The sequence below is a fragment of the Tarenaya hassleriana genome, unplaced genomic scaffold (genome assembly GCF_000463585.1).
Source record: "Tarenaya hassleriana unplaced genomic scaffold, ASM46358v1 Cleome29, whole genome shotgun sequence".
NCBI classification, from domain to species: Eukaryota; Viridiplantae; Streptophyta; class Magnoliopsida; order Brassicales; family Cleomaceae; genus Tarenaya; species Tarenaya hassleriana.
The window spans coordinates 1,285,728-1,312,655 of record NW_010966092.1 but is presented as its reverse complement, the minus strand read 5'-3'; the positions used below and the strand labels follow the sequence as shown (position 1 = coordinate 1,312,655).

The following is a 26,928-nucleotide window of genomic DNA, read 5'->3' as shown; positions in this document are numbered from 1 at the left end:
GGGGACCCGGTGGCTATGGAGCCGGTGGAGGTGGCTATGGAGGCGGTGGAGGCGGCTATGGAGGCGGTGGAGGCGGCTATGGAGCTGCTGCTGGTGGTTTTGGTACTGGTGGCTACGAAGGTGGTGCTGGTGGCAGCTATGGGGGCAACCCTGGCGGCTATGGAGCTGGTGGTGGCTATGCAGCCGGTGGAGGTGGCGGATATGGAGCTGGTGGTGGTGGAGGTTATGGAGCCGGTGGCTACAGTGGCAGTGGTGGTAGCAGTGACAATTACGTCCAAAGTGGCACAGGTGGAGCATACGGAGGCGGTAACTCTCAGTTTGGTGGTGACTTCCATGGCAACCAGGTCGGTGGCAGCAGCTCTCAGTCCGGCGGTAACTTTGGAGGCAGCGACCAGTTTGTTGTCGGCAGCGGCAGTAGTGGCGGATTTGGCGGCGAGGATTTTGGCGGCGGGGATGTTGGCGGCGAGGATCAATTAGGAAACAGTACGGAGAATAACAACAGCAACGTGAATATGGGAGATGAGCCAATGGACGACAACGATGTCGCCAAAAGAGCTTGAAGATTCAGAACATGGATCATGAACTAAATGAATCTTTGATAGATTCAGATTACGTTTTTTTATCGTTAAACCCCTGCATTGCACTCTTTCCTGTTCTTGTTCCTGGTTCTATATATTTGTTGTGTTACCTTATCTTTTCTAATGGATAATCTGGAAAACATTAGTTTTTGTGCAATGGGAAAAATAATTGTAGCTAATGGCTTTCATTTTCATTCTTTCTACTTCTTCACTGTTATTTTTATTTTTGTTGTTATTAAAGTTTTTTTCTATATAAGAGTATAGGCATTGGCGGTAGGATTTCAAAATGAGCTAGTTTATCTGATTTGGGCTGAGAAATTTTGAATCCGAAAAAAAACGAGCCAAACGAACTAGTTTGTCACGAGTTCGGTTCATGACGAGTCTACTAACTCGCAAACCAGGAAAAGAAAATATTTTTATTTTTTAATATTTTTAAATAATTTTTAAAAAATTTATTTATTTGGGATCGGCCGAATAAATTATTTTTTCCATTAATTTCGGGTTTTCATCATATTTTCTGATATTTACAACATATTTAAATATTTTTTTATTATTTTAAAATATATTAATTATTATTTTTAAATTATTTTTATAATATTTAATATTTTTTTATTTTATTCTTTTTTTTCTCGCTCACGAGATCGAACATCTAATCCGAGTCTTAAATTTTTCTACCCGAATAAAAACGAATTTAACAAGTTGGGACATCCGATTTAAGTCGAGCCGGCTCATTTGACAACTCAATTAATTGAGGGTAACTAAATTTGCATAAAGGTTACATCTTTTCTTTCATTTCAGATCTTAGAACTAAATCCGTGAGAACCACCAAGAGGGACACAAAAGGTCCAATCTTTTTTTTTTTTACACCGACTAGAGGCACAGAGAAACGCAACTGACCAAGACACAGGAAGATAACAAAAAAAAATACGACTGAGCTAAACTCTCCTTGAGGACAGGACATCGTCCCCTACCATATTGAACGTATTTCTCAGAGGATCAAGACAGAACATAAGCGGGTGATCGTGATCAAGAGAAGGGATAATAAGAACATGCTGTTCGAGTTCTTGAGCCCGAACCCTGTGCCATTTGTGTAATCCGGGTTAATACCGGTGTCTGTGCCATTGCCTCCAAGGATTCCATTGGCTGAAGTGGCCGAGTAGGGGCTGCTGCCGCCGGGGATGGTGGTGGTTGTGGTTCCCCTTGGATTGGCTGTGCCGGGAGTCATGGTGGTCCCACCGCCTGCGGCGCTGAAACGAGAAAAGGGCAAGAGCGAGAGCATAATTTGTGAACAGACAGACATATCCGAGATCAAGAACGCAACCAGTGAGCAAGGACATGAAGACATTCTTGATTTTTCATGTCTGAGAGTAGTATTCTTTCATGATAGACAAGGAAAGAAACAAGAGACACAAGCTTGAGCTCTGGCTCTAAGTGAAAGAGGAGGCGGTTACACAACATGCCAAGTGAAAAGGATGTCTTATTTTCTGTCTCCTCTTTCAGCAAGAACAAAGACAAAAAAGCCATCAGACTCTAGAAATGCAGCAAAACCACAAGAAAAACATCCATTACCAAAGATAAACTGGTCTCTTGATCATACATTGAATCCTCGGAGCTAAAAAGCATCATCAAAAGCTATGGTCCTACATCCTATTAGCCAGGAATAATACTGATCAGAAATAGAAGATATACAAACCATTTGATTCAGATGCCACGTCCTATTTCTTTTACACTACAAAACAATCTGAGATTTAAATTTCAAAACTTTAACAAAAGGAGGGACAGTTTTAATTATTGCAGGGTCCATTGTGGGAGTCAAGAAGAGTAAAGATGATGATGCCCACACGGGCATATGAGATAAGGACAGCAAATCATGTTGCATTCTCAAGAAAAGTAGATTTGATCATAGATGTTAACAGAAGTTTGTTTATTGGGAAAAAAAAAAGAAGAAATATTTCACTTTTGAATCCAATTCCGGGTAAAAAAGGATGCTGGAGACAAAAAAAACACTCAGCTCTCGTACAGATTCAAAACGTCTTTCACAGAAAAGATGGATACATGGGGCCCTAAAAGAAGACTCAGTAAAACCATTTTCCATGGGGAGTTCGAACCCACCTCTCTACGTTATAAAATGTAGGGGTAGGGTAAGGTGGCATGGACCTAGTATATTTCCTTCCCCATAACCCCACTAGATGGGGATACGAACTGGGTTGGTCCTTTGGTCCAGAAATAGGCACAAGTTAATTCACCATGAAAATATTTCAATAGACAAGGAAGATAAGAGAGATCTTTTGATCCATGAAATGAGAAGCCTTTCCTTCAAGTTCTTGATAAAGTATCGAACTTTGGACAGGAAAAATAAACAGACGGCAACAGAGAAGCAGTTTGGAGCCATACCTGGCACTAGCAGGGAAAGGACATCCTGCATAACCTGTAATAAAACCACACAACCCAGAAAAAAAAATGTCAAAAAAAACGAGGGAGCTATCTTGAGCTTGTTCATCACGATAAACAAACTAGATCTTCGAACTTGTACAATGTCTTGTCCTAATGACACATAAACCATACTGACATAGCACTTGATCTTTGGTATACTCAAAATCTTGAGCTAATATTTCATCAGCCTTGAACTGTACACGAAAACTAGCCAAGGTTCTAGGCTTATTCAAGAACATTTCAAGTTTCTTCTGCACCAGAATCAGAAATTACGCGTTTGAATTGTTGAATTCAGGTACAAAACCTAGATTTTTCCAGTTGTGTTCCCTGCTTTAATCTCAACTATCTCATAACAAGAAGCGATCAAAGATAATGAATCTGGAACAAGACCGTGAATGAAAGCATAGATAGATTCAAGGAAAGTAACTGGGGTCGGTGTTGGTGGGAGTGGCAGTGCCAGTGAAGTCACAAGTCCCTGGAGCTTGACCCTTCCTTTGGAAGAAGCTATTGACAGCATAATTACAGTGAGCCCTAACAGTGTCGGGATTGAAGCAAGGGCCTTTTGGGTGGGTTGGATAACAGTCAGCTCCATTTCCACAGGCATAGTCTACTGTCTTTTGCAACACTGAATCACTCAGTCCTGTTTTGCACACACACCATGTGGCACCTACCAAGACCCAAAAGACGGGGGAACAAAATATAAGTAATTGATCCAAGAAAGGTCCGAGCTTTATATATATATTTTCCCTGTAAGATTGCAGATGAAAATGGACAGTATCTTCTTGGTGGAGAGGGGATCTTGGAAGAGGTAATAGAATGTGAGCCCAACAAGGTTTGAAAAAACATTGGATTCGAGTTTGAACTTTGTAAGGAAAACACAAGACATCAACTTTGAAAAGCCTGAGGTGCAAAAAGGGGGAGGAAATTTGAGAGACAGCAAGAAAAATGCTAAACCCAGCAAGATTTCTGGAAAATGCGATCTGGGTTTAGAGAAGAATCAGAGGAAAGAGCAAAACTTGACAAAATAAAGCAATGTAAACACAGAAAGTGGAAGGAAAGGAAGATGACAGAAGAGATGAGCGCATTCCCTACAACAAAAAAGGACAAATCTGTGATTTTTTTTTCTACCGTTCAAGGAGAGAGCAAACCAAAAACACAAGCAAAATACCAAGGAAAGCATCTATCAGAACTTCAAAGAGAGAGACAAACAAGAGAATGGAACCCTCAGGAACAGTAGAACCCACAAGCTTGTTCACAAAGAACAGAACACAAATAGAAGCTTCAAAACAAGAACCGGTCAACATGATGAAAGAAAGGAGAGAGCTAGAAAAGTGTCGTTCCACAAATCTGAAGAAGAGTGTAAGTGTCTTACTGGAATGACCAGCCATGGCAATAACAAGAAGTGGAAGCAGCAAAGCAGCCATGGATGAGTGCAGACTAATGTCAACGTTGGAGAGAGAGAGAGAGAGAGAGAGAGAGAGAGAGAGGGATTTGTTCCGCAGCTACTTCACTCCTACTACTGTGAAAGTGCAAGAAGGAGAAGCAAAGAAAAAGATGGCTGGGAGAGAGAGAGAGAGAGAGAGAGAGAGAGAGAGTGTGTGTGGTGTGAGGGTGACTGGTTGTCCTTTGTCTCTTCTTAACCCTTGTATGTGTTTTTTTAGCTCTTTTTCCTTTGATTTGTAACTTATAAAAATACACACAACTTGTAGGAACACTTTTCAAATTTAAATTAAATGATTTTATAAAGCCACCACACATCTACAATTTAATGCGCGCACACACACATACATACATACATACATACATACATACATACATACATGCATACATACATACATACATATATATACTGTTTACATAATTGAGAGATTGACAGATGAAAGATGAAACGTAGCTGTGCGTCTGCAAAATTATAAGTGTTGCAGATGGTGGTGGTGTTCCACCAAATGTGAAAATTGAAAGTTTTTTTAGATGTTTAAATAGAAAAAAATGGAAAATAGTGAACAAATATTGGTGCATTGTTATCTTCTCAAATTTATGACTCATTTGATGATAAAAAAAAGGATATATTTTTTTCCAAAATATATTTATAAGAAATGTCAAATAAAATACACAACGCAATATGGGGATGGTATGCGCAAGTGTGTTGAAAGAAAATATCATAAAATAAGGAAAATAAAATAGAATAAAATTTGATAATGAAACACTATTATGAAAGGTTTTTGGAGCTCGGTTTGATTTATTTCTGGTTTAGTTCGGTTTAGGTTAGAAGAAACGGATATGGTTCTGGGCCTCTGCCAAGCCTTGTTGAAATTCAAACCAATACTTAATGGGTCGGGTTGAGTCGGGTTTCCGGATCCAAGAATACGACCCGAAATTGTATTTATGTTTTTCCCGATCGCGGAAACTCATTTTGCACGATCGTCTTCTTCCCCTTGGCAGCTGACGAGGCGAGGTACAACACGACACCGTTTCATACTGCAACCATGTTGGTTCAGCTTCCCCGCTTGACGAGCTCTCTCAGAGAGCCGTTCGACATCGACCAAGCGTATCTTAACCGGAAAACCGTTCTGCAAAACCTCGACAAACCTCGCAGGTACATCGTCGGGATTCCTGAATTTCACCGTGCTTGTGAGAATTATGATTCTACTACTGGGTGTTCGATGGGTCTTCAGCTTGTTTCTCGTTAGGATTGGGTAGTTGTGTTGGATGGTCATGATGTCTATGTGGAAGAAGTTTGGGGGCTGTTTTTAGTTGCCTGTTCTGTTTCAGGATATTACAGCAGTGAATTTTAGACAGTTTAGTTTTGTTGGGATCTCTTGTTTTATGGAGGAGAGTTTAGATCGATCATTGAGGCGGATGATGTAGGATTTCGCTCAAATTTATTGGGTTTCAATTTGGACAGCTTCTGGGGAGCACTTATTTCATAATTGTTCTTACTACGTTTGTTTTGTTTTTTACCTCTACTGATTTTGCCAGCAATTTTCTGTTCTTTTCGGTATTTCAGTTCCAAGAATGCACTTGATGAGTCAGAGCTTGCCAGGAGGATAGTTCATCAATGGGATGGAGGTGTTTTTCTGCTACTGTTGTTAAGTGCTACAAATCAAATTGGTACCTTTCGAAATGACTTTTGAATGGTGTTTTCTTTTGTGTTAATGGGAATTGCTGGTGGCAGCTTCTCCTGATGTGCGGCAAGCATACAAGCAGTTTATTGGAGCTGTAGTGGAGTTGATTGACAGGGAAATTCCATCAGATGACTTTCGCGAGGTTGCTTTTGCTGCATATCGTCTTTTTGGAAGAACAGAAAAAGACGATGACAATTCAAATAATAAAAGTATTGCTGAGAAGAAGTAAGATTTTTTTTTTTGTTGGGTAATTAGATGTGTTAAGCATTTTTCAGACTCTAAAATTAGCACGGTGAGCCACTTATACAGACTCTGAAATTAGCATAATGAGTGGCTTTTCAATCTGTACCAAGGCCAAATATGAGAAACTTCTATGGGCCAAGTGGCCAAGTTAAACTGATACGATATTTTCTGAGAGGGTAGAGGTATCTATGATTGTGGGTTATGAGCTGCAATTTTGATTGGAAATGAAATCCTGTTAGTTGATAAAAGTTTTGTTGAATTCCATTCTTTTGCCAATTGCGTTATCTTGCAGGTTAGAGCTGCAAAACCTTGTTGGACACGCTGTCTCAGATGCTAATCTTAAGAAAGTTGTCTCCTTAGCTCAGATACTTTATACACTACAGCCTTGTCACCAGTCTGAGACATATGTCAATGAGATTGATGGCAGAGCTGAGTTTGGTGCTGACCTTGTTTTTAACGCACCAGCTCGGTTTCTGGTTGAAGCACCTCTTGAAGATGGAGGGTTTATGGATGAGGAAAGCAACGAGACCTCTGTATCATTTGCTGAAGGATGGAGCGATTTCAATGACACAACAAACAATCGGCCTGCAGGAAAATATAATTTAAGTTGGCTGAGAGATGCATGTGGGCGGATAGTTAGAGAAAGTAATTCACAGCTGTCTCGCGATGAATTGGCTATGGCTATATGCCGATTCCTAGACTCAGAGAAACCTGGTGAGGAGGTATGTTTTCTTCGGACACATCAGACAAATTAATTATATCTAGTCTAGAAACATCATCCTTGGAAGCCAAAATCGAGAGCATCTAAATGATTTTTCTGCAGATAGCTGGGGATTTGTTAGACCTTGTTGGGGATGATGCATTTGAGATTGTTCAAGACCTTATATCCGTAAGATTTTTGTTGTTCTCTTTTTTCTGAATATCGGTGTTTTTTCCTAATGCACACACACACATATATATATGAATATTATATGAATGACAATATATAGGCATGTTATCAATATCCTGAATATTTCCTTGTTTGCTTAACAATTGAACAGTGTCTGACTTGTTGATTTCCCTTTCCAGCATCGAAAAGAAATTGTCAATGCAATCCACCATGGTCAATCGGTACTCAAGTCTGACAAAACGGCTTCAAACTCCCAATCTCAAATGCCTACCTATGGTACACAGGTACTATATATTGAAGTGCTTCCTGTTAAATGTTGGACTCGATTCTTTATTTTGGCCCAGTAAGGCTCACAACCACTGTTTAGGTTACTGTTCAAACAGAGTCTGCGAGGCAAATCGAAAAACTCCGGCGCAAGGAGGAAAAGAGAAACAAGCGCAGCACCGAACTTGGTTTAGAGAATGAAATATCTGCGGCAAACTTTTCTTCCTTACTTGAAGCAAGTGAAAGGAAGAATGCTTTGGATAATTTGATTGGGTCTGGTGAAGGAAGCAATTCTCTTGCCGTTGCTCTTCCCCAAGGTACTATAAGGAAGCACTTAAAAGGATACGAGGAAGTGATTATCCCTCCGACCCCAACTGCACAAATGAAACCTGGAGAGAAGTTGGTACGTCTCGTTGATGTCTAATGGATAGATGAACTCATCTCCAAGTGTTTTCCAAACATTCTTAGGAATCATGTCGTAGTTTTTGCCTGCTGAGATTGAATGCACACTCACTAGAATTTTTGGCTATTGCCAGATTGAGATAAAAGAGTTAGATGACTTTGCTCAAGCTGCATTTCATGGTTACAAGTCTTTGAACCGCATCCAAAGTCGAATATTTCAGACAGTTTATCTCACGAACGAGAATATATTGGTGAGTATGTTCTGAAATTTCTATCGGATATCATTGTGGTGCCTTTTGCCTTTTCAAGCCCAACTTAGATTCTGTACCTTGCAGGTTTGTGCTCCAACAGGAGCTGGTAAAACAAATATAGCTATGATTTCTATTCTACATGAGGTACACAACCGTTGGCTTTGCCTGATTTATATGTTTATTCATCTCCACCTGTTTTTATTCTTAGCTTCTTGTTTTAGAGAGTTGTTATATTCTTGTATCACAACATGTAGTCTGAAATGTATCTTAAGATGGTCAAAAGGTGTGACATTTATGTTGAGTTTAATCATGCTCTACAGACTACATCTAAAGTTCTACTGAGAAAAATATTTTAACATTTTATTTTGCAGATTAAACAACACTTCAGGGATGGGTACTTGCACAAAAACGAGTTTAAGATTGTTTATGTAGCTCCCATGAAGGTAGAATCAAGCCATACGTGCATTGGATAGTGTGGTTGTCGAATTTGCTTTAGACTAACTTCTTTGTAGGCATTAGCTGCAGAAGTAACATCAGCATTTAGCTGTCGTTTAGCTCCATTGAATATGATTGTGAAGGAACTTACTGGAGATATGCAACTCACCAAGAATGAACTTGAAGAAACTCAGGTTTTATTTTATAATGTGTAGTCTAAGCTTCAGTTTCCTGTGTGCTTATGCAGGGACTGACCATTGTGTTTGTTGATTATATTGTGAAACAGATGATAGTGACGACACCTGAGAAATGGGATGTCATTACTCGTAAAAGTAGTGATATGTCATTATCAATGCTCGTAAAACTCTTAATAATTGATGAAGTGCATCTTCTGAATGATGATCGAGGTCCAGTAATTGAGGCTCTTGTAGCTCGGACCCTCCGTCAGGTAGAGTTCTTTTTATCACTTTTTTCGTGGTTGAATTGATAACTTTTGGATTCTAGGTCTGAGACTAAATTCTGACTGTGAAACTCTGGGACAGCTTCTTAACATGTATTTTCCATTTTGCTTTGTACTTCAGGTGGAGTCAACTCAGACAATGATAAGAATAGTTGGCCTGTCAGCCACTTTGCCAAGCTACCGAGAGGTTTTTCTCTTATACACACACACACACACACACATATTTGTCACATTGCTATTTTGCCAAGACATTTTTACTTCACTACCTTGATTTTTTTTTGGCACACACAACCTGGTTTTTGGTCACAAGTCAAAGTAAAGACTCAACATTGTTTTTCCTTTCTGTGGGGTGGATTCTCAGGTTGCTCAGTTTCTCCGAGTGAATCCAGACACAGGCCTTTTCTTTTTTGATTCCAGTTATCGCCCAGTGCCCCTCGCTCAGCAGTACATAGGGATCAGCGAGCATAACTTTGCAGCTAGAAACGAATTGCTACACGAGATTTGCTACAAAAAGGTCTCTACATCTAGTTAAACCACCTCTATATCCATCTGACTGCGAGCAGCTGCTTATATGTCTGGTAATGCTTTCATGTTAGGTTGTTGATTCACTTAGACAAGGTCATCAAGCAATGGTTTTTGTTCATTCCCGAAAAGATACAGCAAAAACAGCTGAGAAACTGGTACAAGCTTTTACTTTCTGTATATTCAGCTTATTTATGGGGTCTTTCATGATGTGCCTTGGGGCCCCTTTTTGCAACCTACTGAACCAATCCGAAAACTGAGTGCTTACAGGCATAAACATATATTTTCTTGATGTTATGTACGCTTCAGAAATCATTTTTTAAGTGACGCAACATATGATCTTTATGTCTCGCAAAGAAGAATAATGAAATAAATAACGTGTTTTTGTATGTACATGTATTTTCTCGAACAAATGCATGTCCAACAAATTCAAATACATGTAGAAGTGCATGAATTTTTATGTTTGGTCTTGGGCAGATTGAGCTTGCCCGGAAATATGAGGCTGCCGATTTGTTTAAGAATGATAGTCATCCACAGTTTGGCCTGATGAAGGTAAACAAGGGAAGTTCATCCTCTGAATTGTTTGTGGTTGTTATATGTTACTAAGGACTACATGCGGTGTATTTTAGAAAGAAGTCATGAAGTCCAGAAACAAGGATCTTGTCAATTTCTTTGAAGCTGGTGTTGGTGTTCATCATGCCGGAATGCTGCGAGCTGATAGAACACTTACTGAGAGGCTTTTTGCTGATGGACTCTTGAAAGTAGGGTTTTCCCCTTGGGCACCTCCTTTTTGCAGTTTATTATTTGGATACATAATTTTCGGAATGTGTTGCATTGGTTATTTCAGGTGCTTGTTTGCACTGCAACCCTTGCATGGGGTGTAAATCTGCCTGCACACACAGTTGTTATTAAGGTATGTTCATGGGTGAGGAACCAAATTTACTTTTCTTTATAAATGAATGGTTTTGTATAACCCAGCTGCATTCTGTAATCTCGAGGGAAAGACTGAAGATGAGCATAAGCATGTTACAAATTTGACACAATCAGACTCTAAAGGTGCATTTACTGATAATGGCATTCGGGCTGTCGGATTTTGTGTCTAACATTGAAGATAAAAAAAGGGTCTTAGACACTTACCAGATTCTCTCTTGATTCGACGGAATCCTCTTTGGATTTGAGGACTTCAGTTGCCATGTGCATCTTTCTAGAGATATCTTCTAGCTGGAGTTTCTTTCTAAGGATAAGCTTTTTTATTTTAGTTGTTTTGAGCTTGCCAAGTCTCATGAATCCATCCTCAACCCTACGTTAAACACCCATGGAAAGATGAAACCTTTGGCACTGTTTCTAATTTGGTGAAAAAATGGAAGCTGGTAGAATTGATAAAGATCACAATCGTCACACGTTTGATAGAAGTAGTGTCACCCTCTGTAATTTCAGACAGGTGAAGCAATGTGATGCATAACATTGTTAAACATCTTTTGCTCTTCCTCTGTTCAGTAAATTCCAAAGATCTAAGTTGGAGCTTTTATTCTTCGGTGGGCCTCATGCATTTTTAAAACCAAGCCTCTAACAGAGAAAACAACGGAAATAACCTAGGACCGTAATTAGATAGAAACAGCAAGATCTTAATCACCAGGCTGCCTTAACGCGTGGATCTTGCGTTGCATTACATTCTTTTGCTCATAATCAATTATCTTGGATTGATTTGTCTATTCAATGGTTTTCTGCACTCTAACAATGTGTCTCTCGGTTTCACCTTCTGCAGAAACTTCTCCGAGCGGCGCTTGTTTCCTATAACTCAATCAGTTCTATCAATTTCCAGGGAACACAGTTGTATGATCCAAAGGCTGGAGGGTGGAAAGACCTGGGGATGCTTGATGTCATGCAGGTAAAGCATAGATTCATCTTGGGATTTGGGCCCGAGTTTTTTTTCCCCACTAAATTTTAGAACCTTTCTTGTAATATTTCTCGTTATTATTCTATTTCCATGACGTTTTGTTTAAAAGATTTTCGGGAGGGCCGGGAGACCCCAGTTTGACAAGAGTGGTGAAGGCATTATCATTACATCCCATGACAAGCTAGCATACTATCTACGGTTGCTGACAAGTCAACTTCCCATAGAAAGTCAGGTAATCAGCAGATATATTAAATTTCAGCCTAATAGTTAAACCTACATTTGTACTTTGAATTTTCAACTTGCACGGCCATATAACAAGATACTATCTATAATCTTGTTTGCTGTGCAGTTTATAAGCTCCTTGAAAGACAATTTAAACGCAGAAGTGGTTTTGGGAACCGTGACAAATGTTAAGGAAGCTTGTGCTTGGCTTGGATATACATATTTGTCCATCCGGATGAGATTAAATCCTTTGGCTTATGGGGTTGGATGGGATGAGGTACGTTTTTCAGGGTTCCATAGCTAACTTTGCTCACTGCTCAGGCTGATGAAGATATTTTCCCTTTTAGCCATTTTGTTCTGTTGGACGTGACCAAGTGCTGCCCTAGTTTTTCTTGTTTTTATAATATTAGTAATGCAAGATTTCTTTCTTTTGTTAATTATTGAAGTCATAGAATTTATTACCATATTATTAATGATTATGAGTCCTCACATCAGTGTCTGGAAGTGAAAATGTGTTGTTAAACCTATATTTCATGTATTCGAGCTATCTTTATGTTTTATGTTGCATGTTTTTTATCTAACCTAATTCTGCAATAGCTAGCTGCTCTTGCTCTGTTTCTTTTTGGGTGTGATTGTACTTAAAATTATTCTAACTGCTCTGCATTCGACAGATAATTGCGGATCCTTCTTTAACTTTGAAGCAACGGGCACTTGTGACTGATGCTGCACGTGCACTTGACAAAGCTAAGATGATGCGGTTTGATGAGAAAAGTGGAAACTTTTACTGCACTGAGCTCGGGCGAATCGCAAGTCACTTCTATATCCAATATTCTAGTGTTGAAACATACAATGAAAAATTGAAGCGGCACATGAATGAAAGCGAGGTAGTTTCTGTTGTGTTTAGTACCGTTAATTATAGTGTTTTGTGCTTAGTACTGTAAATATTTCCACTCATTAGTACCTTGATGCTTTTCCGATTGCATATTGTTATTGTTTTTATCACTTCTAACTTAGAAATTTTCATTCTTGACAAGCTGCTCTGGTGTGTCGAAGTTCATTATTCACGAAGTTTCAATTTTCTGCTGTAGATAATTGATATGGTTGCCCATTCTTCCGAATTTGAAAATATTGTTGTAAGAGAGGAGGAACAGAATGAGCTTGAGATGCTTGTACGCAGTTGCTGCCCATTAGACATTAAGGGGGGTCCTTCAAACAAGCATGGAAAAATTTCAATTCTCATTCAGGTCAATTACTTTACAATTGTTGTGAATACTGTACCTATGAAATGAAGGGAATAGCTGATATGTAATATCTGAATTTCTGGTTTCACAATCTGCAGTTGTACATATCCCGTGGTTCAATTGATACATTTTCTCTTGTCTCCGACGCTGCATATATAAGCGCTAGTTTAGCACGGATAATGCGTGCTCTTTTTGAAATTTGCTTGCGAAGAGGGTGGTGTGAGATGTCTTTATTTATGTTGGAATACTGCAAGGCAGTTGATCGCCAAGTTTGGCCTTATCAGCATCCTCTAAGGCAATTCGGGAGGGATATATCTTTCGATGTAAGCTTTCGTCACTATCATTTGATAATTGTTATAATTGTATTTGCTATATGTAATTATGCCATCAATTTCATTTCAATTTATCAGGTGTTGAGAAAACTCGAAGAGCGAGGGGCTGACTTAGACCGTCTATATGAGATGGAGGAGAAAGACATTGGAGCACTGATTCGCTACAATCCTGGGGGAAAGGTGCATATCAGAAGTTTACTAGTCAATGCATGTCTGGTTGAAGAAAACAGCCTAACACTTTTAGCTCTATTGCTTTTACGTTTATGCAGTTGGTCAAGCAATATCTAGGATACTTTCCTTCAATTCTGTTGTCAGCTACTGTCAGTCCAATTACACGCACTGTATTGAAGGTAACTTATGGAATCTCTTTCAATATTCTAGATATTCTCATGGAATAATCTCCCTTAATGCCTTTGTTTTGTCACTATACCCAGGTTGATTTGGTTATAACTCCAGATTTTGTTTGGAAAGATCGCTTTCATGGCGCTGCTCTACGTTGGTGGATTCTCATCGAGGTACTGTTGTATAACTCCCATAAGAGATGAGTTTTGTTGTCATAAATATTGAGCTTATATGTACGTTTCATCTGTGGCATTGATAATAAGTACATTCAGGTAGATAGTTCTTGTTAACTTATATGTACTTTTGCTATATGATGATGTCTTGTCACTATCAATTGCACGTGGAAATGTCTATCCAGAAGTACAAAATATACCACTTTGAGTTTGACTTATCCTCAAATTTTCCACCCAGAAATCTAACAAACTTGCTCAGATAGTTCAAGCATATTATGTGCCCACAATAGGTTACGACGTTTGCATTTTTGTTTGTGAACCAATGGGTATATATAACTACAATATTGTTTGTTTTTATGTTGTTTTGATATTCCTTATTAGTCATTGTTTTGGTGTGCTATTCTCTTGGACAGGACACTGAGAATGATCATATTTACCACTCAGAGCTTTTTACACTGACAAAGCGGATGGCTAGAGGGGAACCTCAGAAGCTTTCCTTCACTGTACCAATATTTGAACCGCATCCACCTCAATACTATGTTCATGCTGTTTCTGACTCTTGGTTGCATGCGGAGTCTTTCTACACAATTTCTTTCCATAACCTTGCATTACCAGAGGTTTCTATTTTCAAAAGTTTCACTAGAACTCTAGTACGTTTCAATATTTTGCAAGGTAAATCTTAATGTGCTGTTTCATTCAGGCACGAACTTCTCACACGGAGCTTCTGGACTTGAAACCTCTTCCCGTAACTGCTCTTGGGAATAAGTTATATGAATCACTTTATAAGTTTTCTCATTTCAATCCAATCCAGACCCAGGTTCGAGCATGTTCTGTCATATGCCTTGCTTAGTCATATTTGCAAATATTTGCACTTGACACTCTTATTATTTACCTGAAACTGCTTGGTGTTGCAGATATTTCATGTGTTGTATCATACAGACAACAATGTTCTCTTAGGAGCTCCAACTGGAAGTGGAAAAACTATATCTGCCGAGCTTGCCATGCTACGTCTATTCAGTACTCAGCCTGACATGAAGGTCTGTTGTTCCAGTATTCAGACATGATATGTATCCTCAATATTTTCATCCATTGGCTATTTAATTTTTTTTCAAAATAATCATGTGATAATGTTCGTTGGTATTAACCCGTTGCCAACCAATTGTAAGATATTCCCTATCTGTGAAATGTGTCAAAATTATGCACAGTTATCATCTTATTAGATATACTCAAAATTTTGTCTAAATGCAGATTGTTTATATAGCACCACTGAAGGCCATCGTTCGGGAAAGAATGAATGATTGGAGAAAACATCTTGTTGCTCGACTTGGAAAGGAAATGGTATGTGCATGCTGCATATATTAACAATTTACGATGAAGCATCTATATGTGTTGCTGCATATATTAGCCCTTTTTGCTGCATATTTTATGCTGCTGAGTATTCTTTTGATAAATCTCTCGCTTTTCCACAGGTTGAAATGACCGGAGATTATACTCCAGATCTGGTAGCTCTCTTGTCAGCAGATATCATTATATCTACCCCTGAAAAATGGGATGGTATTAGTCGGAATTGGCATACTCGAAGTTACGTAAAAAAGGTATTTTTTTTCTTTGGTTATAGATTGTTGTGCTTGTTATTTTGTTGAATGAACATTCATGATATTCTGTATATAGGTCGGACTAGTAATTTTGGATGAGATTCACTTGCTGGGAGCTGAAAGAGGACCCATCCTTGAGGTATACCCTTGCATTCTATATATCATATTTCTAAGTTGCTCGAACTGTTCAACTGCCACTGTCCTAGTGTGGCGCTAATTATATAAATGCGAATCACTCTTCATTATAGGCTTTTGACCGCAAATTAGTGCTAATAATAATTAGATTTGATTCTTTGTCTTTTCTGGGCTTTTATTATAAGAGAATATGTTAGAAATTCAGTTATAAATTGCACGTATCTTGGTTATTCTTGACACTCCAAGCTTCATTTTGTTGCCAGGTTATCGTCTCTAGGATGAGATATATATCATCACAGACCGAACGTGCAGTGAGATTTGTTGGTCTTTCTACTGCTCTAGCAAATGCAGGGTTCGTCTTTCCAACTTTGTCACCTTTTTAAATTCTTTAGATTCTTTTTTTGCTTTTATCTTTCTTTGGCTTTATTCTTATCGTACATCAGTTGGAATATGCTACTGATATTCAAACCGGTATATGGTTACCTACTTCCTTGCTGTGTTAGTCCTGCCAACCCAGCATTCCCATATGCTAAAATTTTTACATTGCATATTTTGAAGAGTGTTGCCATCTCATTGAACTTTATTTCCAATTAAAGAACTGTTAATTGATCCTATTTTCCCTGGTATTGGTTTTATGTGCCTGGGTAATTTTTAATGTCATTGACCTTCCATGATTGCTCTTTTCGTAGTGATTTGGCTGATTGGTTGGGCGTTGGAGAGACTGGACTTTTCAATTTTAAGCCAAGTGTCAGACCTGTACCTATTGAAGTTCATATCCAGGCAAGTCAATATCAGTTTCTAATGCATTCGCTTCTTGCAACTATTTAGCCTTGCTTTTTTCAACGGTTTTATCCTCTTTCTTATGGATGGGGAATCTTAAATCTAGCAAAGGATGCCATTTGAATATAAGATTTCAGACTTAAACCTTACTTTTGTTGCAGGGTTATCCTGGAAAATATTACTGCCCAAGGATGAATAGCATGAACAAGCCGGCATATGCAGCCATATGTACCCATTCACCTACTAAACCAGTTCTTATATTTGTTTCATCTCGTAGACAGACAAGGCTTACGGCACTAGACCTTATTCAGGCAAGATTTATCATCAACTTGCAGCACAATATCATTCGTCTCGTTACTATCAGATTCCAATTGATTCTATAACTTTTCCTGTATAAATGAAGTTTGCGGCCTCAGATGAGCACCCACGGCAGTTTCTGAATATGGCAGAGGAAGACTTGCAGATGGTCCTCTCCCAGGTCATTGACCAAAACCTAAGGCATACGTTGCAATTTGGTATTGGGTTGCATCATGCAGGATTGAATGATCATGATAGATCTGTGGTTGAAGAGCTTTTCGTGAACAACAAGATTCAGGCAGTCTCCTTACCTTTTGTTTTTCCTTAATCATGTGAAATGCCTGTACGTGAAGAACGAACCATCTTCTTCTGTTTCAGGTGTTGGTCTCAACAAGTACCTTAGCATGGGGAGTAAACTTACCAGCCCACTTGGTTATCATAAAGGTAAAATTAGATGCTTTGCTATGAACTTATAACGGGTTGATTCTACTGGTGGATAATGCTATTTCTTTAACATGTAACTTCTGCTGTACATGTTTGAAGTTCACTTTGATAGGATTTTCTCCTCTTAACAGTTCTCTTCTCTTTTGTATTGTTCTCTTTGGCAATGTGCCTAATGTCTCAGGGAACAGAGTATTTCGATGGAAAAACCAAAAGATATGTTGACTTCCCACTTACAGAGATCTTGCAAATGATGGGTCGGGCAGGCCGTCCGCAGTTTGATCAACATGGGAAAGCGGTCATTCTTGTACATGATCCTAAAAAGAGTTTCTACAAAAAGGTGAAGCTCAGTCAAGAATGTCGATCCAATCTTTATTTTCTTTGCATATTTAACTTTTAATCGTCACATTTCTTGAATGCAGTTCTTGTATGAGCCATTCCCAGTTGAAAGCAGCCTGAAAGAGCAGTTGCACGATCACTTCAATGCAGAAATTGTTTCTGGGACAGTTGGCAATAAAGAAGATGCTGTGCATTATCTTACCTGGACCTACTTATTCCGTAGACTGGTAATTGTGCTTCCTAATCACGTCTAATATTGGTAAAGAACATGAAAGAATCTGATATTACTTTCGGTTTTGTGATACTTTCTGAACCGGGTGTCTATTTAATAGATGGGTAATCCTGCCTACTATGGGCTAGAAAGCACTGAAGATGAAACAGTGTGTTCCTACTTGTCAAGGTACATCTCAAGAGTTATTAGATAATACATAATGACTTCTCTAACTGGAACATCTCCATTTTTGTTATTACAAAAAAAAATGGTGTTTGGATGTCTGCTTTGTTATAGATTGGTGCAGAACACATTCGAGGATCTGGAGGACAGTGGATGCATCAGAATAAATGAAAACAGTGTGGAGCCTATGATGCTGGGTACAATAGCATCACAGTATTACCTCGGCTACATGACAGTGTCCATGTTTGGTTCTAATATAGGCGCTGACACGACACTCGAAGTAAGTTACGGATCCAATAAATTTTTTATCTGTGCCAAGCAAGTAAATGGATTCCCATAAACTATATGTTGATGATCTATCGGTTTACTTCCATTCCGTTAGGCATTTTTGCATATCTTGGCTGGTGCATCCGAGTATGATGAACTTCCAGTGAGGCACAATGAGGTAAAGTTTATATTCGCAATTGTTTTCAGTTAGTGGAAAGGCATATCATTAAGCAACAAGTCGGGATTTTCTATTTTCTCTTATTCGTAGGAAAATTACAACAAAGCGCTGTCTGAGAAAGTCCGATATCCCGTGGATAAGAACCATCTAGATGATCCTCATGTTAAGGCTAATCTGCTCTTCCAGGTATTATGACTCATGAGGCCCGTGCCTTGAAATCTTGTTCGATTTGTCTTCACAATTAGGTGGCCCTATTTTAACGTGTGATTTCCGTGAGGGCAGGCACATTTTTCTCAGTTGGCACTTCCGATCAGTGATTATGTCACGGATTTAAAGTCGGTGCTGGACCAAAGCATTCGGATCCTCCAAGCCATGATCGATATATGCGCCAACAGTGGGTGGCTCTCGAGCTCTCTCACTTGCATGCATCTTTTGCAAATGGTCATGCAGGTACTCTCCTTTGAAACTTTTTCCGTACCTGACATTTGTACAGATTCTTTATTTGTTTCGTTTTTCATGTTGTCTGAAATTTTTTCGTCTCTCCGAATTCCAGGGCTTGTGGTTTGGTCAAGGTTCTTCGCTGTGGATGATCCCATGCATGAACGATGATCTTCTCGGATGTCTGACCAAGAGAGGAATTCACACTCTGAAGCAGTTATTAGATCTTCCGAAACCTGCTATCCAAAGCATAACGGGAAACTCAGCAACTTCGAGACTATTTCAAGTATCCATTCCTCTCCTAAGTCTTATATTCGTCTCATTTCTCGCCTCGTTTTCACCTTTTTCCCACATCCAAAATACAAGGAAAACTCGAATGACTATACATTTTAACATTTTGCTGTTCTTCGATTTGGCGGTCTGGGTTTGTTAAAATAGGATCTACAGCACTTTCCCCGGATTCAGATGAAAGTGAGACTCCAGAAGAAGGGAGCTGGCAGTGAGAAACCTTCATCGCTCGAGATCAAGTTGGAGAAGACTTCTAAGAGGAACAACTCGAGGGCATTTGCTCCTCGTTTCCCGAAGGTATCCGGAAGATTACATGTCTCGTCTGATTTTGGAAGAATCAAAACCTGAGGAATTCACATTCTCGTGTTTTCATCGCAGGTGAAAGACGAGGCATGGTGGTTGGTTTTGGGTAACACCTCAACTTCGCAACTCTATGCCCTGAAGAGAGTTTCTTTCACCGGCCGTCTCGTCACTCGCATGGAGTTGCCTCCTAATTCCAACTCTTTCCAGGTCTGTTTTTTTTTTTTCCTTTTTTTTCCAACTCTCTGTTTCGGCCTCGGGCTTTATCGTCATTTTTAATGTTGAGTTTTTTTTGGTGGTTTCAGGATATGAAACTCATTTTAGTTTCAGATTGTTATGTCGGGTTTGAGCAAGAACAGTCCATTGAAGATGTCGCAGAGCGTTGAGGATAACATGAGAAGGCACAATGCAGGTTATGATATGATATTCCAAAATGTCATTTTCTGGGCACACATTGAATCTTGGCCCGAATTTGCATTAAGTTTGTCGTCCAAAACCTTTTGAATTTAATTTTAAAAAGGTATTGTTTTTTTTTTTTAACTTCAAGCGTACTTTATAAGAGTTTATAATAGCTAGTTTATACTCCAAACGCAAATTTGAAATTGCGACACGAATTTTTATAATATGAATTCGTGTTCGGGTAAATTATTCTTGGCTTTTATTTATTAAAAGAAAATTTGTTATTATCCGTAGTATTCTAAAGTTCACTTTGGTCTGTTTTTTAAATATTTTAAAAATAAAACTAATAAGTATAAAAACCTTTGATTTTTTATTTTATTTTTCAATAAATTGCTAATTTAAATAGCTACGGTCTCATTATTCATTATCTGTTAATTGTTGGACCCCCAAGCGTGAAACCTTGATTGCGTTTCACATTTTGTTTCTGATTTGCACATTTCGGGTTGGAGAGTTTAAAGCTCCATCGGGTTTTGCCTGAAGACACAAAAAACTCCCTAACGTTAACCAAAACTGGCTTTCTCCCAAGGAGAGTTAAATCAACTTAGCCTTGATAACTGACTCGATACCAACTCATTTTCAAATGAGCTAAACCCGACTCGTTTCAATCCAAATTGATTCGTTTGACACCCTACTTTCTCCGGGTCAGTTCAGGCTACCCATACAAGCCTAAACCGGGGGGAAAAAATCCCGAGAAACCCAGCCAGTTAGTACAAAGTAATCTACAAGATTTGATAATTCAAAACCAAGGAGAATATTATGAGTCAAATCGGCATGAGAATCGAAAACCTGAGTTAATTGTGTTCCAAAACACTCAACAGATTCGAGTCTCCTTCAGACCATAAATTGATACGTAAGAACAATAAGGAACTGCAAAGATAGAGCTTTTAATCCTCGTCACTGTCGTAAACAATGGCCATGCGACGATGTGTTGGAGCTTTTCTCGGGGGAGATTCCTCGTCCGACTCGATTCCTTTGCGTTTCCGTCCCTTCGCATCCTGCATTTAGCCCGAAATAATAAACTCTTCTGTTTACAGCTAACTGAATTACGAGAAACTTGACTAAATTTTGCATAAGATTGCAAATTTTCGGACAAACTTTCTGTGAAGCAATTTTGTTTTGTTTGCTTTGCTGTTTTTTTCTACAGCGTGGTGCTTTGAATTGCTTGCACTAAAAGTTCGGATAAGAAGAAAATTTGGAACTTGATTCGCAATCTCGATGCCAAATTTAGTCAGATTTCCGCAATTTACCTCTTCTCTTATTATTTTCCGTACCTCGGGCTCTTCTTCTTCCTCCGAGTATCTGTTAGCCTTGGCATCTTCTTCTTGCTCTTCTTCCTCATCTTCCTCCGCTTCTTCCTCGTACTCGTCTTCTGGTTCCTCGATCCTTTTGCGCGGTGGAGACCTTTCCTCATCCTCTCCTTCCGTCTCGTACTCCGATTCCTCTCTCTCACTCTCCGAGAATTCCACCGGACGCCTGGAAGGTTTGGCAGAAGATGGCCTCCGTGGAATATCTCTATGGCTCTGGTACTGATAGCCGGAAACGGAGAGGATAATCAGTCAGTCATGCACCGAAATCAGATTATCGGTTGAGAAACTTTTGTTTTACGTTTTTTTTTTTGCTGTAAGACAAAAGAATTTAATACCTTCTTAGCGTTCATAATGCGTCGCTCTCTCTGTGCTTCCGCTTCAAGATCCTCCTCAAAGCTACGGTTAGAGCGGTGGGAACCATAGTGGTCTGTCTCTTCATCCTGGTTAAGGAAACATCGGCCAAATAAAAATACATCAAACCAATTGTTACCACCTCAATATTTACTTGTTATTCATCTTCCTTTACTGGAATATACACATCTGATTAGAGTTCATAAAAAAATTGACGGTAAAAAAAAGCTCGTGTCTTTCCATGGGTTGTAAACATAAACGAGTGAAACCTTGCTACAAAATAAACTGAACGAACACGGAAAGGACATGTAAAACATACCTCATCAAGAGCACCCTCTAAGTACCCAGTGGAAAGTTGCCTCCTTTCAGCAGGTGGTGGATACTTGCGCTTGATTTTCTCCCTTGCTTGACTCAGCTTCATATTAGCCTTGATATTTTGGCTTTCCACCTTGAAAATGAGATATCAAATGAGAAAAGCAAAGGCTCTTACAACAAAAAAAATATGAGTGATGATTACTTTATTTTTAGAAGCCCCAGGTAACAAAACAGGTTACCTTTTCTCTCTTTTCCTTTTCCCTCTCAGGGTCAATGTCAGTGATGCAGTTCTTAACTTTGTAGACCTTCTTGTGCCTCGAGTCCACAAGAGCAGTCAAAAGCCTGTGGGAATTCGATGATAGAGAAGATGGGATAAACCTCATTTTCTTCAAAACCCTTCCTTGCGATTGCAGAATCCCCTGCAATATAACCAGAAAAGACATAAATAATAGAGCTGTTTTTTTCCTCAAAACCGGGAGAAATTTTGGGGGAAATGTAGTATAACGAGTGTGATGAAGAAACTAGGAGAGATGGTAGAAGAAATCTTCGTTCTCCCATTCGGAGCTTTGTTGTACAGTGTATCTAACCAAATCAATCCTCTGGGAATAAACAGCTGGTATTTTATTCAGCGGATGCTTTTAAGTCTTACAGGGAAGAAGCAATTGTAAACTGATTGTGCAAACAGGTAAGAAGAAACTAAGAAATCACCTTCCCGTGTTTAATAAAAAGGTGATTCTGGTCCTGCTGTGCATCTTGTACAGATATGTCAAGAACTTCATTTCCTATTAATAGCTGTAAGCTTCCATCTGACCATCTCACGAACCTAGCATTACTTTCATACTGCACACAAACAGAAGGAAGCATTACTTCACTGCAGAAAAGGTAAAAGGAAATCAGAGGAAACTAATTCTTGGAATATCTGACCAAGACAATAGAAGAAAACCCAGCAAAACCAAGAAAAAAAAGCCACTCGATTCATGTGAACACAGATCATTAGTCAATAGGATTACCATGTAATGTGACTAGAAAGCTTAAAATGATTGCATGTATATCAACAAAAACTTTTTGCAGAAAGACATCGAATTCATGAGATTTACCAAAGTTAGAGAAATGTGTATTCACTTACATAAGTTTTGCCATCTCGATTCTTAACAGCCTTATAGCGGACAATATTGTTCTCCAAGCGAATACGCTTCTTTGCTCCAGATTCATCAGTCACAAATGTGTCTTCTTCCACAAATGTCTTGGGATCAAAGGGCTTTGGATCAATACCCATGATATTTGAAACTTTTATCATGTTCAACTGAAAAAATTGAAGATAACAGGTAAGCAGGAAAGTTGGCCTTACTAATACAGAAAGAAAATGCGGTCTAGCTATAGAAACTCTTGACTAGGGACTGCCAGAAAGTGAAGTGTGAAATATACGAGCAAATATCATTGTTCCGTACAACATATGAAACCTCAAACCAAATAAATGGAGAAGCATATTTGTTTCTGCACCAATCAACTCTCCACATAAAAGAACATTAGGGATTACTCTTGTAAAACATCAACAGTTTGGTACATATTTGACAACTCCCAGTCAGTTGGAAAGGAAAATTCCAGAAGATGACAAACTATAGATTCTAAACCATCTAAGTGCAAAATATTTATGAAACATAAAACAAGATGTACCTTTGTCGGATCACCTGGAGGAGAACGAAAAGGAACCTCTATTTCCAAAGGGGGGCCAATTGGCCTCTCCCTGTACCTAACTTCGACATGTTCACCCTCTGACTCATACTGAGTATCCTCTTCAGGCACCATATCTTCAGGCCTCAGATCCTTCTCATAGCCCACTTCGTCTTCAATTGGGGACCTCTGAGAAATCAAATCTCGCGATGAATATTGTTTCTTGAAGGAAAGAAACAGCAATACTATGAAATGTAACACTCACATGTTCATCCTGCTCGATGGCATTCCTAACGTATTCCTCTGCATCTTCATCCTCTGAGTCACCAAATACATGACGAATCTCATCGGCCGACTGTGAAACATGAGCCTCATCCTTCTCTTCACTAGGCGACCTATCAAGTAATTTTGCAATTACAGCCACTAGAATCAGCCATAAGCAAATTGTGCATCTAAGGAATGTGTGATAACCTCAAATCAATAGCAAGCAGTATCCAATTAATCTGCTGAAGGCTATTCGAATTTAAAAGAAGCACAACCATAGAAGTACCTTGGACTCCTAGTCTGATCAACCTCTTCATCATCATACTCATAATGCTTTCCATCAGACCTCTCCGATCCACTCTCAACAACATTTTGTCTCCTGCTTGTAGCTACTCTCTCCTCATATTCTTCTTTATTTTCACTGTCAGCATCTCTTGCTTCGCTTTCCTCCCGTTGATTACCAACATCGCCCTCCTGCCAACTTTGCTCCCTCTCACCCTCACTTTCTCCGGGATCAGGTTCTACATCGCCCGGTTCTCCATCAGTTTCCGGTTCCGCTTCTCCATGACCTTCTACATCAACTTCACCTTCTCCTTCAGGCTCCAACCCTCCCTCGGCCTCATCCTATTGAATATTGATGCACATGGTTTGGAATCAGCAAAGTTTTTCACTTTTTATTGTTTTCATCGAAAAAACTGATATCATTGGGCAAGCAACACATAATATAAAAGAGAACAACAGTCTCGGTTAACTATAATTGAGCTCAGAATTCCAAAGACTCAATCCAAATTACAAGAATGAATACAACTTGTGAACCACTTTTATCACAAAGCATATCCCAAAATCACAGGTTATAAACACATATACAGAGCACGGAAAACATCAAAACCCTAACTAAGATGAATTCGGGCAAACAATTTTCGCACTTCCCCTGCAACCGTCAGTAAAACCTTCTTGGTTTATCACCTAAACCCTAAACTTCGAGAGAGGAGAGTTTCATATATCACATTACATATCGTAAAACTCCAAGGCAATTCTGGGAAACGCTAAGCAGGCCAACTGTGAAACAGACACCAATTCAAGAATTTACATGGTACAAACAACGAATCGCCATGGACAACATATATGTATATATATAGAGAGAGAGAGATACAGATGCGTAGATTGGCTGAGGGTTAGATTCATGCTCGGAATCGATCTCTTCCTCTTCCTCGGACTGATCTCCGAAAAGATTCTGCATCATTTGGTGTCTCTTCTCTTCCCCCATCTCTCTCTACCTGTCGGAACGGGGACGCTAAGCGAAGAAAATAGTCATACGATGAAAATCCTGAATAGCAGCCAAAGAGACTAGAAAGTTGCATAGAAAATGAATGGTTAACATATATATAGCTTCACATAGTTCTTAGCAACTTCCAAAAAATACAATAGTACCAACTGTTTCTAACTTTCTAGGATTACTAGCGACTTGCAACGCAGATCCTGAGCTCAATTAAGCTTATGAAACTATAAACAACTCGAAACACAGCAAATCCAGTAAAACCAAGAGCTTGTTTGCAGTTAATGTACCAAATTTCTTTAAAGCAAACAACCAGAACTCCCATTTCACAGCTATAACCTTCTATCGCAACAGAAAGTGTAAAGCTGCCGAAATTTTCAGGATTTCTCAGAAACCTACACAACCCACACGAGATCGAAATTGCCGCAGTGTAATTTCATCCAAATCGAAGCCCCGGGGCTAACAAAAACACGATGAAATCGAAGAATTCGACCTCGGAGGAAAGCTGACAAGCCTTAATCCGACCGACACACACGACTGATTCGGTATGCATCGTTTATTCCAACTACATCCGAGAAAAATTAGGGTTTTCGGAAAGATAAAGATAAGCTATGAGCTTACACTTCCGTCAAGTCGACTCGCACAACCGAAATGGATTCTTCTGCAACCCCAATATCTGGTAAACGCGTTAGGGTTTTTCGAATCGAAGAATTAACGAAAACGGCAAGCGAGGAGGGAGAGAGAGATCGAAGCACTGCCAAAATTTTCAAGGTAAGCAGGACAGGATCAAGACCCAAGGTTCGGACCAGAAGCGGTGGCGGTTTAGTTTATTAACAGAATAATTGAACCGAACCAAAACCGAATAAGAGTGACTCGGTTTGGTTATTTACTTAATAACCAAACGATTGAGGAAGTTGAATTATCATTCGCGTTCGATTCGATTCGATTAATAACCGAATAATCGTGATTACCCTAATGGTTATTAAGATTTTTTAATATTTTTAATTTGTATCCTCATTATTGGTGTTATTTTTGTATAGTTCACAACTTCACATTTAACTTTAGTTTATATATTTCGCTTAATAAATCATAAAATTTAAAGTTTTTAACTCTTTATCTTAGTTATTGAAGTTTTTGTAAATTTTTTTGTAACTTTTTTGGATGATTAATCATTTTATGTATTTATTTGGATAGATATTTTGAAGTTTGTAAAAGATTAACCCATTTAAAACTGAACCGAATAAACCAAAAAATTTAACCGTTTGGTTATAATTTTATTATTCAAAAATCTAACCGAACCGAACCAAACTGAACCGATTAAATCTATATAACCGTTTGGATATGATTTTTATAACCGAAATAACCGAACCCGAAATAATCGAACCGAAACCCGAAATAGTCACCTAGCCTGAACTGCATCGCAACCGAATCCGCTTTATTAGACAGAGGGCTAGAGAAGAGTGGTGGTACAGTGGGCGAGTGATTCAATAACAACCAATTATAAGTCGACATGTAACACTACTGATGCATTGTTTAATCAAATCCTAACCGTTGATTTAAATGTTCAAATACATGTTTTACCTGTTTTTTGGAAAAGTGTTTTTTTTTGTTTCCATCACTTTTGAAATTAAAAATATTTTCAAGATGATTTCGAGCAAACAATATTGTTTGCTCGTGAATTTGATTTTACAGGGAAATTATGGATCAGATGTAAAGACAAATAAAGAAGAAGAACATACACACCACATGGAACGAGAAGAACCTTTGGGATGCATTCAAGGTTCTATCCCAAGACAAAGTTTGGATCTAACCGTTGGACATAATATGGAATCAAGGAGAGATTGATCACATTCAGATTTGGAAGATTGCACTAAATCAAAATCACTCCGACAAATACCAAGAAACTTTCCTTTACATATATTTTATTTACATGTTGGTTTTGTGAACTTTAGCAGATTTATTTCTTGCCTTTTATCTCGTTTCCTTTTTCTTTTAGGTACTTTGTAAATAAATATGTGTAAACT

General features: G+C 38.8%; 4 protein-coding genes across 8 annotated transcripts in view; 2 read left to right on the top strand and 2 right to left on the bottom strand.

Moving 5' to 3' along the window:
* Window positions 1–757, top strand: part of LOC104818345 (glycine-rich RNA-binding protein 3, mitochondrial-like) — a 2,247-nt gene extending 1,490 nt beyond the window's left edge. For both annotated transcript variants that reach the window (XM_010547903.1, XM_019203076.1), the window contains exon 6: window positions 31–757. In XM_010547903.1, coding sequence (XP_010546205.1) covers window positions 31–560 — 530 coding nt within the window. In that variant the 3' untranslated portion in view covers window positions 561–757. The remainder of the gene's footprint in view (window positions 1–30) is intronic.
* Window positions 758–1,333: 576 nt separating this feature from the next.
* Window positions 1,334–4,641, bottom strand: LOC104818344 (PLASMODESMATA CALLOSE-BINDING PROTEIN 1-like). The gene is made up of 4 exons (XM_010547902.2): window positions 4,384–4,641; window positions 3,439–3,678; window positions 2,973–3,006; window positions 1,334–1,825 (listed from the first exon to the last, which is right to left on the bottom strand). The coding sequence occupies exons 1-4, from the start codon at window positions 4,433–4,435 to the stop codon at window positions 1,567–1,569; spliced, it is 585 nt and encodes a 194-aa protein (XP_010546204.1). The 5' UTR covers window positions 4,436–4,641; the 3' UTR covers window positions 1,334–1,566.
* Window positions 4,642–5,439: 798 nt separating this feature from the next.
* Window positions 5,440–19,801, top strand: LOC104818343 (DExH-box ATP-dependent RNA helicase DExH14). The gene is made up of 49 exons (XM_010547901.1): window positions 5,440–5,607; window positions 6,019–6,080; window positions 6,187–6,361; window positions 6,672–7,101; window positions 7,203–7,268; window positions 7,448–7,552; window positions 7,636–7,935; window positions 8,069–8,185; window positions 8,270–8,329; window positions 8,557–8,628; window positions 8,698–8,814; window positions 8,907–9,068; window positions 9,202–9,267; window positions 9,442–9,594; window positions 9,677–9,760; window positions 10,080–10,154; window positions 10,232–10,363; window positions 10,450–10,515; window positions 11,425–11,490; window positions 11,609–11,731; window positions 11,849–11,998; window positions 12,393–12,605; window positions 12,810–12,965; window positions 13,061–13,285; window positions 13,373–13,474; window positions 13,564–13,644; window positions 13,729–13,809; window positions 14,223–14,426; window positions 14,510–14,626; window positions 14,724–14,846; window positions 15,058–15,147; window positions 15,279–15,404; window positions 15,481–15,543; window positions 15,803–15,891; window positions 16,229–16,319; window positions 16,481–16,630; window positions 16,723–16,914; window positions 16,995–17,060; window positions 17,242–17,397; window positions 17,480–17,623; window positions 17,729–17,796; window positions 17,905–18,070; window positions 18,173–18,235; window positions 18,326–18,421; window positions 18,518–18,685; window positions 18,789–18,959; window positions 19,112–19,258; window positions 19,340–19,471; window positions 19,567–19,801. Exons 1-49 carry the CDS (start codon window positions 5,498–5,500, stop codon window positions 19,645–19,647), a joined length of 6,252 nt encoding a protein of 2,083 aa, XP_010546203.1. The 5' UTR covers window positions 5,440–5,497; the 3' UTR covers window positions 19,648–19,801.
* Window positions 19,802–20,424: 623 nt separating this feature from the next.
* LOC104818342 (protein LEO1 homolog) lies at window positions 20,425–25,713 on the bottom strand. Of its 4 annotated transcripts, none has more exons than XM_010547897.2 (12): window positions 25,526–25,713; window positions 24,782–24,922; window positions 23,915–24,252; window positions 23,630–23,759; window positions 23,368–23,553; window positions 22,820–22,996; window positions 22,402–22,533; window positions 21,933–22,112; window positions 21,698–21,826; window positions 21,363–21,467; window positions 20,968–21,246; window positions 20,425–20,715 (listed from the first exon to the last, which is right to left on the bottom strand). In XM_010547897.2, the coding sequence occupies exons 2-12, from the start codon at window positions 24,893–24,895 to the stop codon at window positions 20,605–20,607; spliced, it is 1,881 nt and encodes a 626-aa protein (XP_010546199.1). In that variant the 5' UTR covers window positions 24,896–24,922; window positions 25,526–25,713; the 3' UTR covers window positions 20,425–20,604. The 4 variants fall into 4 exon arrangements, with proteins under 4 accessions (XP_010546199.1, XP_010546198.1, XP_010546202.1 ...); XM_010547896.2 differs by having other exon boundaries at window positions 24,782–24,905; XM_010547900.1 differs by having other exon boundaries at window positions 20,992–21,246; window positions 24,782–24,905.
* Window positions 25,714–26,928: the final 1,215 nt, after the last annotated feature.